This window comes from Ornithorhynchus anatinus, chromosome 17, assembly GCF_004115215.2.
Source record: "Ornithorhynchus anatinus isolate Pmale09 chromosome 17, mOrnAna1.pri.v4, whole genome shotgun sequence".
Lineage (NCBI taxonomy): Eukaryota > Metazoa > Chordata > Mammalia > Monotremata > Ornithorhynchidae > Ornithorhynchus > Ornithorhynchus anatinus.
This window is the reverse complement of record NC_041744.1, coordinates 1,074,447-1,086,445: the sequence shown is the minus strand read 5'-3', so window position 1 is coordinate 1,086,445 and position 11,999 is coordinate 1,074,447. Positions and strand designations below refer to the sequence as shown.

The 11,999-nt window shown below is 55.1% G+C and overlaps 1 protein-coding gene across 1 annotated transcript in view; it reads left to right on the top strand.

The window, feature by feature from the left end:
- Nucleotides 1-276: 276 nt before the first annotated feature.
- Nucleotides 277-11,999, top strand: part of SPNS3 (sphingolipid transporter 3 (putative)) — a 35,154-nt gene continuing 23,431 nt past the window's right edge. The window contains exons 1-6 of the mRNA XM_029082446.2: nt 277-636; nt 6,004-6,069; nt 6,405-6,541; nt 9,914-10,065; nt 10,794-10,860; nt 11,828-11,970. Coding sequence (XP_028938279.1) covers nt 453-636; nt 6,004-6,069; nt 6,405-6,541; nt 9,914-10,065; nt 10,794-10,860; nt 11,828-11,970 — 749 coding nt within the window. The 5' untranslated portion in view covers nt 277-452. The remainder of the gene's footprint in view (nt 637-6,003; nt 6,070-6,404; nt 6,542-9,913; nt 10,066-10,793; nt 10,861-11,827; nt 11,971-11,999) is intronic.

Here is an 11,999-nt window from a genome sequence, read left to right as displayed (position 1 = left end):
TCGGTGCTCTTTCCTCCCAGTTGACTCACAGGACCTCCGAGGTCGGAAAAAACGGGTTTGGGTGAGGGTGGGGTGGGGGCCAACCCTCCTGCTCCCCATCACCCTATCGCCGCCCGATCTGATCTTTCCTTTCTGATTGCTCTGAGGTTTCCCTTCCGAACCCCCCTCTCCCCACCCCCGGAGACCTCCCGATTGGTGCTCGACCCGCTCTCGGAACCCGGCCCCCCTCCCCTCCACACCGCGGCCCCGGAGCAGGCCCCACCGCCGGGCGTGATGAAATCCGCATCCCGACGGGCGCGGAGATAAGGGACCGAGCGGCCTTCTAGGCCAAGGGGGCCTCACACACAGGAAGTGACTCCGTACTGAGCAGAGAGATCCTCCCCGGCCTCTCCGAGGGCCCGTCTCTGGACGGCGGCGATCGGCTGGGGGGGGGCGCGGACGGCCCCGGGACGATGTCCGACTCCGGCCTGCTGGGCTCCCGGCCCCTGGCAGAATACGGGACCGCGGCCTCGGGACCTGGAAGGACACCCCCTCCCTCGGCCACCTGGACCATCTCCAACAGGAGACTCCACTTCGCCGTAGCGGTGCTGTGCTACGTTAACCTCTTAAATTACATGAACTGGTTTCTCGTCGCAGGTAAGCGTCTTAGCGTCACTTGCTACTCGCTGAGCGTTACTCTGTGCCGACCCCTGTTCTGTGCTCCGGGTAGACACCGGGCCGTCGGACCGCAAGCGTCTTGTGGGCTGTTTATTCTCACACCGCACTCTCCCAGGCGCTCAGTACGGTGCGCTGCACACTGGAAGCGTCCGGTAAATGTGACTGAAGGAATGAATCTGGTTGGATGCGGTTCCTGTCCCACATGGGGCTCACGGGCCGAGGAAGAGGGAGAACAGAAATCTAATCCCCATTTGAGGAAACCGAAGCCCGGAGAAGTGAAGCGATTTGTCCGAGGTCACACAACAAGCCAGCAACGAAGCTGGGAGTGGAACCCAGGGCCAGAAGCAGCGTGGTCTAGTAGACGCAGCGCGGCTTAGGGCAGAGAGCCTGGGCCTGGGAGTCAGAGGATCTGGGTTCTAATCCCATCCCCGCCACACGTCTGCTGTGAGACCTCGGCCGAGTCATTTCACTTCTCTGGGCCTCAGTTCCCTCATGTGTGAAATGGAGATTAACACCGTGAGCCCTACGTGGGACAAGGACTGTGTCCAACCTTGTATCTACCCCAGCACTTAGTACAGTGCCTGGAGCGTAGTAAATGCCTAACCCATATTATTATTATTATTATTTTTAAATGGTCCTTTTAGTTTCAGGCTCACTCTCTTTCCCCTAGGCCACGCTACTTCGGCTCTTTCAGGCCGCTCTTCCAGAGGGAAGAGGAGGTGATGTGTGTGTGTAAGCACAGAAATGGGTGTATTTTGGAGGGATGCGGGGGAAAGGGTGTACACCGACTCTGCGAGTGTACCGGATCCCCGATCTTCAAATACCGCGAGTCGTCGCCGGGTGACGAATAATAATGATAATAATTGTGGTATTTGAGGCAAGCACCACACTGAGCCCTGGGGGAGATACAAAGCCATCAGGTCAGACACAGTCCTTGACCCCACATGGGGCTCACAATCTGAGGGGGAGGGAGAACAAGGATTTCACCCCCCCTTTTACGGATAACTGAGGCCCGGAAAAGTTAAATGACTTGCCCAAGATCCCTTAGCGTGCAAGTGGCAGGGCTGGGATTAGAAAGATATTTTCACCACACAGGCGTATGCACACTTATCGTACCATCTATCTTTAATCATTCAATCGGCGGTATTTATTCTTTTAACAGAGTGAGTCTTGGGAGAGCGACTGTAACTTCACCAGGGAGACACACACCCACATAGATGCAGATGCAGTGTTTATTGAGCGCATACTGTGTGCAGAGCACTGTACTAAGCGCTTGGGAGAGTACAATAGAAAAATATAACATTTACGGTCCCTGCCCACAGCAAGTTTACACCCTAGAGGGCTTTAAGACACGGACACAGATGTGCGCGCGCACAAACGCACATACACTCTCTCTCTTTTTCCGGGGGCCAGCGGGAATCTTGACAATGGAGAGAGGCAACGTGGCCTGGTGGCTAGAGCCCGGGCCTGGGAGTCGGAAGGACCTGGGTTCTATTCCCGGCTCCGCCTCTTGTCTGCCGACTGACCGTGGGCAAGTCACTTCACTTCTCCGGGCCTCAGTTACCTCAGCTGTAAAATAGGGATGGAGACCGTGAGCCCCACGGGGGCCAGGGACTGCTGGGTCCAACCCGATCTGCTTGTATCCAGCCCGGCGCTTAGTACTGTGCCTGGAGCATATTAAGCGCTTAACAAAGACCACAGTCATTATTAGTGGCGGGAGACTTATCATTTGTGGGTCCTTAATTCCCCCGGACATCGCTCTTTGTGGTGATTTCCATCTTTCTTGTCCCGTCCTGCCCCTCGGCCTCAGAGAAGACGGTACCACCGGGCAAGCTCCCCCGTCGGGGTCTGTCCGGCTGGACGGGTCACAGCCCCATCCGGCCCCGGGCCATCCCAAGCTCACCCCTCTAGACTCTAAGCTCAGAGAAGCAGCGTGGCTCAGTGGAAAGACCCCGGGCTTGGGAGTCACAGGTCAAGGGTTCCAATCCCGGCTCTACCACCTGTCAGCTGTGTGACTGTAGGCAAGTCACTTCACTTCTCTGGGCTTCAGTGACCTCATCTGTAAAATGGGGATGAAGACTGTGAGCCTCACGTGGGACAACCTGATTACCCTGTATCTCCCCCAGTGCTTACAACAGTGCTCGGCACATAGTAAGCGCTTAACAAATACCAACATTATTATTATTATTATTATTATTATTAAGCTCATCTTGGGCAGGGAACGTGTCTGTTCTATTGTTCTACTGTCCTCTCCCAAGCGCTCAGTCCAGTGCTCTGCACACAGTAAGCGCTCAATAAATGCAACTGACCGACCGCCACGGGTACCCATGCCCGGACTGCTCCTCGAGGCCCTGCCCTGCTTCGCCATTGGCATCACCCGGGTCCGTTTTCGCCTCATGTGAATATCGTCCTTCCGTGGTGTCATTACCACCGTTCATAGCAACAGTCTGGTTTGATAAAGATAGCGTTTCTCTTTTCTTTTTTCTCCCTTATTTTTACCTCCCAGGCGCTTGAGTTTATTCCGACTTTATTCTTCACGACCCAAGTGCACGGTTTCGAACAGAGCCCGGCTCTAAGTGCATCCAGGACAGAGCTCTGGGGGAAGCGGGTGACCTAGTGGGAAGAGCCGGGGCCGGGGAATAAAAGGACCTGGATTCTAATCCCGGCTCCGCCCTTACTTGCTGTGTGACCTTGGACAAGTCCCTTCTTTTCTCATTCATTCGTTCAACAGTATTTATTGAGTACTTACTGTAATAATAATGTTGGCATTTGTAAAGCGCTTACTATGTGAAGAGCGCTGTTCTTCACTCTTACAGGGTCATCAGGTTGTCCCACATGAGGCTCACAGTCTTCACCCCCATTTTACAGATGAGGTAACCGAGGCACCGAGAAGTGAAGTGACTTGCCCACAGTCACACAGCTGACAAGTGGTAGAGCCGGGATTCGATTCCATGACCTCTGACTCCCAAGCCCATGCTCTTGCCACCGAGCCACGCCGCTTCTCTACTGTGTGCAGAGCCCTGGACTAAGCACTTTGAGAAGCAGCGTGGCTCAGTGGAAAGAGCCCGGGCTTGGGACTCAGAGGTCGTGGGATCTAATCCCAGCTCTGCCACTCATCGGCTGTGTGACTGTGGGCAAGTCACTTCACTTCTCTGGGCCTCGGTTCCCTCATCTGTAAAATGGGGATTAAGACCGTGAACCCCACGTGGGACAACCTCATCACCTTGTATCTGCCCAGGGTTTAGAACGGTGCTTGGCACATAGTAAGCGCTTAACAAGTACCAAACTTTTTTTTTGTGCGGGGTAGAGTAGTCACTTCATTTCTCATTCATTTATTCAATCATATTTATTGAGCACTGTGTGCAGAGCACTGTACTAAGCATTTGGGAGAGTACAATATAACAATAAACAGACACATTCTCAACACGTCAGTACCCTCGTCTACAAAATGGGGATTCGGTACCTCTTCTCCCTCCTACTTGGACCGTGAACCCCGTGTGAGACTTGATTGCCGTGTGTCTACTCCGCCGCTTAGTAGATAGAGGTGCTTATCAAATGCCACAATTATACGGGTCAGACACGGCCACTCTGTAAATACGAAATGGCCAGAGCTGTGGGACTGTCGTCTGGGGGTGGAATTCAAGACGGTAAAGTGTCCTGGGGCATATAAAGGGTCCCGAAAAATAAAGTCACGGACTGTGGGAAGAAATCGGCACCCTCAGCTCTCGGAGGCCTAGTGGAGAGGGCCCAGAGCTGAGAAGCAGCGTGGCTCACTGGAAAGAGCCGGGGCTTTGGAGTCATAGGTCATGGGTTCGAACCCCGGCTCTGCCACTTGTCAGCTGTGTGACTTTGGGCAAGTCACTTAACTTCTCGGTGCCTCAGTTCCCTCATCTGTAAAATGGGGATGAAGACTGTGAGCCCCACGTGGGACAACCTGATTCCCCTGTGTCTACCCCAGCGCTTAGAACAGTGCTCGGCACATAGTAAGCACTTAATAAATACTAACATTAAGTCAGAGGACGTGGGTTCTAATCCCGGCTCCACCGCTCGTCTGCCGTGTGATCTCGGGCAAGTCACTTCACTGCTCTGCGACTCAGTTCCCTCATCTGTAAAATGGGGATGAAGACTGTGAGGACTGTGTCCGACCCAATTAGCTTCTATCTACTCCAGCGCTTAGTACGGTCCCTGGCACATAGTAAGTGCTTAACAAACACCAAAAAAAAAAAAAAAGACAAAAAAAACATAGTCCCAGCTCTGGTGCGTAGCCCTGACCCTCCCTGAGGTTCAGAATCTTCCTCTGTATAATAGGGATAAGATCTCTTCCTCTCCCTCCCTATTAGAAGCGGGCACTTGAGCTCAAGTTGATTCTATCATCCTGCAAGCTCCTTGTGGGCAGGGAGCGAGTGTGCTAATTCCGTCGTCTTGTACTCTCCCAAGTGCTTAGTACAAAGCTCTGCCCTACATTAAGAGCTCAATAAATACCATCGATTGATTGGTTGAATCCATCTCGCGCAGTGTAAACGCTTAATAGGTAGCATCATCATAGGAGCACTGAGGATGGGAGCGTGAGCAGTAGAAGTGGCCGTCGGGTTCCAGGACTCGGTTTTGTCTGTACTGATCTGGAGGGGGCAGAGGCAGCATTTGACAATCAAGCAATCGGCGGTATTTCCTGAGCGCTTCCAGTGTGCAGAACGCTGTACTAAGTGCTTGGGAAAGTACAATACGCCAGAGTTGGTAGACACGTTATCCCTGTCCCACATGGGGCTCACAGTCTTAATCCCCATTTTCCAGATGAGGAAACTGAGGCACAGAGAAGTTAAGTGACTTGCCCCAGGCCATACAGCAGACAAGTGGCGGAGGGGGGATTAGAACCCATGACCTTCCGACTCCTCGGCCCGGGCTCTATCCACTAGGCCGTACTGCTTCCTCTAATGGGTTCTCATCCCGGCTCCTCCACTTGTCGGCTGTGTGACTTTGGGCAAGTCACTTCACTTCTCTGGGCCTCACTGACCTCATCCGGAAAATGTGGTGAAGACTGTGAGCCCCTCGTGGGACAACCTGATTTCCTTGTATCTACCTCAGAGCTTAGAACAGTGCTTGGCACATAGCAAGCCCTTCACGAATACCATCGTCGTCATCATCATCATAGTAAGCACTCAGTAAATACAATCGGCTGACTAAATGAATGAACCAACTTGGTGCCCGCGGAGACAAGAGGGACCTGTCCGGCTGGGTGGGCGGCCTGCTGGCCCGTTCAGGTTGAGTGGCCACTTGCAATGTTCCTGGCCCTGGCTGGCGGCTCCATTTCCCGGGGGCCGCAGCTGAGGGTCTCTCCCTGGCGGGCAGGGGTCCTCTTGGACATCCAGAAGTACTTCCGGATCAGCGACAAGAACGCGGGCTCGCTGCAGACCGGTAAGGAGACAGGCCGCCCTGTTCCAGAGAGGCCGGAGGCCCACCCGGGCCCTGAGGGGTAAAGGTCCTACTGCTCCCTTTTCCTGCCCCCCGCTCCTGTACGCAGCCCTGTCCGTCCCCCCGCCCTCATCCCCGGGCCCGTCCCTTCCCCTGCCCTCCCACCCCGCGGCCCCGGCCCCATCCCTCCCCCTGACCCCGGCATTCGGAGGATGCAGAGTCTTGAATAAGCGGGGCCACGTCGAGGGCGGTTCTGCATGCCCACCGTGGGCAGGGGTCGGGCGGGAGCGGTGGTCCAGAGACGCCCCCTGACCGGGCCGGCTCCCGCCGGGTCGCAGTGTTCATCTGCAGCTTGCTGGTGGCCGCGCCGCTCTTCGGCTTCCTGGGCGACCGCTACAACCGCAAGCGAATCCTGAGCTGCGGCATCGTCCTGTGGTCCTGTGCCAGCCTCGCCGGATCCTTCGTCTCCGAATGCGTAAGGCCTCGAGGCCTCACGGCCACGCGACCCGTGACCCCACGATCCCCCGCCCCCACGGCTCGGGCGCTGGACCCGACCGGTCTGGTGTCTTGGACGCCGGACCCTGTGGCCCGGGGGCTCGGACACGTGACCCGCTGGCCTGACGGCTCGTACGCGTGACCCGACGGCCCGAAGGTTCGAACACGTAACCCGACGGCTCGGACACGTGGCCCGATGTCCAGATGGCTTGGTCACGTGACCCGACGCTTCGGGCACGTGACCCGATGGCCCAGTGGCCTGGACACGTGACCCGCCGGCCCGATGGGTAGCCCTCGAGCTGAGACGGTTAGCCGGGCTCTGATGTCCTTACGCCACCGAGTTGGGAAAGACTCTCACTTCATCTCTCTGTCTCTGCCTCCCTATGCCCGTCTCTCTTCGTCTCCGCTGCCTTGTGTCTGTCTCTGTCTCTCCATGCCCAAATCTCCATCTCAGTATCTGCTTCTCCGTCTCTTTCTGTCTCCCCGTCCCTATCTCTCACAGCATCTTCCTTGTCTGGCCCTCTCTTTCTGATGGCATTTGTTAAGCGCTGACTATGGGCCCAGCCCTGTACCAAGCACAAGATCATCACATCAGAAGAAGTCCCTGTCACACGGGCTAAGTAGAAGGGAGGACAGCGATCCAACCCCCATTTTACAGATGAAGAAGCTGAGGCACCAAGAAATTAAGAGGTTTGCCCAACGTTGCAGAGCAGGCAAATTGCAGAGCAGGGATTAGAATTGCCAGGCTCGAGCTCTTTCTACTAGGCCACACTGCTTCTCTCCCAGCCTCTCTCTGTCTGTTCCGTTCATTTCTGTCTCTGCTCTCTCTCCCGGTCATCTCTCACCTGGACCTAACTTTCTAAATTGGGCAGATTCTCCCAGCCAGTCGGGACCCGTTTGCTCGGTTCTCGGTGCCTTCAGCCAGCACTGAGCGTTCACTCCTCCCCCGTGGCTCTCATGCCCTTGAGCCAGGGCCCCTCGGGACTGTGGAGGAAGGGTTTGTGGACAGGGGTCCAAGGGGCATCCTTCACGGTGCAGGAAGAGGAAGCAGCGGGGCCTAACGGGTAGAGCGGCGGCTTGGGCGTGAGAAGGACCTGGGTTCTAATCCCGGCTCCGCCACTCGTCCGCCGAGTGACCTAGGGCAAGGCCCTTCACTTCTCCGGGCCTCAGTTCCCTCAGCTGGAAAATGGGAATGAAAACTGTGAACCCCAGTGGGACAGGGATTGGGTCCAACCTGATTAGCTTGTATCTACCCCAGTGTCCAGAACAGCGCTCGGCATATTAAGTGCGGTCGAGTCGTTTCCGATTCACAGCCACTCTGTAGGTAGATTTTCTTCAGGACGTTCTGCCATAAACTGTGACTTTTCTAACGGTTCTTCCGTTATCGTTGTTACGATCTCTATCCATCTAGCTGCTGGTCTACCTCTTCCACATTTCCCCTGCCTGGCACGAAGTAAGCGCTGAACAGATACAATTTAAAAAACCAAAAAACAAACGAGGAGCCCTCCAGGACAGAGTTCGAGCGAGCAGGGCTCCTTGACTCCAGGAAGCTACCGGAAGACGGAAATTAGGAGCAGAGCCTGCAATCCTGGGGCAGAGCCCGAAATAGCTTCTGTTGCAACGACTTCCCCTGTTGCGTCCCCGCGCACCCTTAATCGGAAGGGGGAAATGACGGGCCCTCAGAGCGGGGGGCTGCCGGGGCCGGGGGTGGTTAGCAAGGGGTCACTGTGTTGGTGAAATTCCTTTCCGGGAATGGAGGAGACCGAGCAGACGGCAGGTGCTTTTCCAGGCACGGCTGGTGCCTGCCATTTGCCCTTTTTTGTTGTTATTTTTTACGGTATTCGTTAAGCACTTACTATGTGCTTATTATAGGCATTGCTCTGTTGCCGAACTGTCCATTCCAAGAACTTAGTACAGTGCTCTGCACATAGTAAGCGCTCAATAAATACGATTGAATGAATGAATGCACGATTGCGTTAAGCACGGGGGTCGATACAAGCTAATTAGGTTGTCCCGAATGAGGCTCGCAGTCTTAATCCTTTTTTATTCATTCATTCAATTGTACTAACTGAACGCTTACTATACTAAGCGCTTGAGAGAATACAACAATAAACAGATACCTTCCCTGCCCACAACGAGTTCACAATCTAGAAGGGGGGAAGACAGATAATACTTTTACAGATGAGGTAACTGAGGCACAGAGAAGTTAAGTGACTTGCCTGAAGGTCACACAGCAGACAAGAAGTGGAGCCAAGATTAGAACCCAGGTCCTTCTGACTCCCAGGTCTGTGCTCTGGAACCAGGCGAACTATTTTTTTTTTTAATGGTATTTGTTAAGCACCTACTACGTGTCCAGCCACTGTTCTAAGCGCTGGGGTAGAAGTTAAATCAAGTTAGTCAGGTTGGTTGCAGTCCTAGTCCCAAAGGGGGCTTCCAGTCTAGGGACCGGGGTTCAAATCCTAAGTCTGCCGAATGCCTGTTGTATGACCTTGGGCAAGTCACTTCATTTCTCTGGACCTCAGTTTCCTCATCTGTAAAATGAAGATAATAATAATAATAATGGTGGCATTTGTTAAGTGCTTACTATGTGCCAAGCACTGTTCTAATCGCTGGGGAAGATACAAGGTCATCAGGTTGTCCCACTTGGGGCTCCCAGTCTTCATCCCCATTTTCCAGATGAGGAAACTGAGGCCCAGAGAAGCGAAGTGACCTGCCCAAAGTCACCCAGCTGACCAGTGGCAGAGCTGGGATTCGAACCCACGACCTCTGACTCCCAAGCCCGTGTTCTTTCCACTGTGCCACGCTGCTTCTCCAATTCAGTGCCTGTTCTCCTCCCTGCTGAGACTCGGAACCCCTTGGGGGACAGGGACTGTGTCTGGTCTGATGATCTTGTATCTTGTACTTCATCATACTCTCGCAGTTTCCGTTGTATATGTTTTCACTCCCGCTCCCTCTGGGGGGATGTTATTCGTGTCTGCCTGATTCCCTTCTCAGGTCGAAAGCTCCTCGAGGCCAGGGACCTTTTATTCTTTCCTTTTACTTGCCCTCCCGAATGTAGTGCTCTGCACATAGCGGGCACCCAACACAGGGCTCCGCACACAGTAGGAGCCCATCACAGCACCCCGCCCACAGTAGGCACCCAGGTCAGGACCTAGCCACAGTAGCTCAAAGTCTTCCCCGTCCAGTGATTCCCTGGGATGAATCCCGTCGGGTGGACAAACAGGCGAACCCAGACTCGATCAACCCACCAGTCGTTGCCGCCATTTCCTGAGCATTTACTGGGTGCCGAGAGCACTGTTCGAAGCCCCGGGAGAGTCCGAGAGTGACTTTGCTCTGGTTTGACCCCGTGCAGTGCTCCTGGCTGTTCTTCCTGTCGCGGGGAGTGGTGGGAGTCGGGGCGGCGAGCTACTCTACCGTGGCGCCCACCATCATCGGGGATCTCTTCGTCAAGGACAAGAGGACCTGGGTGCTGTCCATCTTCTACATCTTCATCCCTGTTGGAAGGTTGGTGTGTTTTGGGGGGGTGGGGTTAATAATAATAATAATTTTGGTATCTGTTAAGCACTTACTATGTGCAGAGCACCGTTCTAAGCGCTGGGGTAGATACAGGGTAATCAGGTTGTCCCACTAGAGGCTCACAGTTAGTCCCCATTTGACAGATGAGGCCCAGAGAAGTTAAGTGACTTGCCCACAGTCACACAGCTGACAAGTGGCAGAGCTGGGATTTGAACTCATGACCTCTGACTCCCAGGCCCGTGCTCTTTCCACTGAGCCACGCTGTGTGGTTGTGTGTGTGTGTGTGAGAGAGACACCCTGACACCACCCATTTTATTTTCTATGGTATTTGTTAAGCACTTACTAGATGCCAGGCACTGAGAAGCAGCATGGAATACTGGATAGAGCCCGGGCCTGGGAGTCAGAAGGTCATGGATTCTAATTCCGACTCTGCCACTAGTCTGCTGTGTGACCTTAAGCAAGTCACTTCTCTGGGTTTCCTCACCTGTAAAATGGGGATTCCCTCCCTCACCCAGAGCGGGGCGGTCGCCTCTCAGGCCCCCCTAAACACGGACACTACATCTGAGGCCCAGGACTCGGAGCGGGGGGAGGGGCAGGAGGGGCCGGGGAGGGAAGCGGGCGGGGGACATAAACCCCAGAAGACCAGGAGCCTGGATCCGTGTCCAGACCAGCCGCCCTGCGGAGAGCTAACCGGGGTCTCTGTGCTTTCGTTCCAGCGGGCTGGGCTACATCTTGGGCTCCACGGTGGCCCAGGCCAAAGAAGACTGGCGCTGGGCCTTTAGGGTAAGTCTCGGTTTCGTGTCCACCGCGGCCAGGGTGCCCCGTGCCGGCCGGTGATGACCCCCGTCCACCCTAACCCTGCTGGAGTGGGTGGGACGTGTCCTCGGCCGGCTCTGGGACCAGATGTGACCGAGGTGGCTTCCCGTCTCCACCTCCCTGTCTCCATCTCCTTCCTTCTGCCCCCTGAGTCTCTTTCTTATGTGTCTCTGCTCATTCATTTATTCGGTCGCGTTAACGAGCGCTCACGGCGTGCAAAGCATTGTACTAAGGGCTTGGGAGAGTACAGTAGAACGATAAACGGACACATTCCCTGTCCACCACGAGTTTACAGTTTAGAGCCTGTCTCTGGGCTCGTCTCCTGTACCTCAGTGACTCTTTCTCTTTCTTCCTCCTCCCCACCAGTAGCACATCTGACCAATATGTAGGTGCTCTGTTCCGTCAGTGAGCAGAAAAGTGGGATTTTTCTAACCTTCAAACAGCCTCCGTTACAAAGCCGTAGTCCTCTTGGCCACGGAAGTGGAATGAAATCGGATGGAGGGACCGTTGAGGAACCAAAACTTGGGCCTGGAATGGGTTCTTGCATGGCACGGAGGGGGCTATGACACCCCCTTCCCCCGAATCACCGGAAGGACTTAAGCACGCCCCCGACACCGTCGCTGGAGCTGGGGCACCCCTCCCTCTTGAGTCTCCGGTAGGAAAATCAGAGAACAGCAGGGCCTAGTGGAAAGAGCACAGCCCTGGGAGTCAGGAAGTCATGGGTTCTAATCCCAGCTCTGCCACTTACCTGCCGTGTGACCTCGAGAGAGTCACCTCACTTCTCTGGGCCTCGGTTGCCTCATCCATAAAACGGGGCCCAGAAGCCGAGTCTCTGGATCTTGAGCCCTGTGCTCTGTCCAGCTGGCCGGGTGGGGAGGTGGGGGAGGACGGGGGCAGGGGCCACGCTGGCGAGCCCCGGGCTTTGTCCGCGCAGATCATGCCGTCCCTGGAGGTGGTGGCTTTGGTCCTTCTGCTCCTGGTGGTACCAGACCCTCCCCGCGGGGCCGCGGAGAAGCGGAGAGCGTCCGGTCCTTCCCACAGCTCCTGGGCGCAGGATGTCAAGTACCTGGGGCACAAGTAAGTGGTTGGGCCAGACCTCCTTCTCT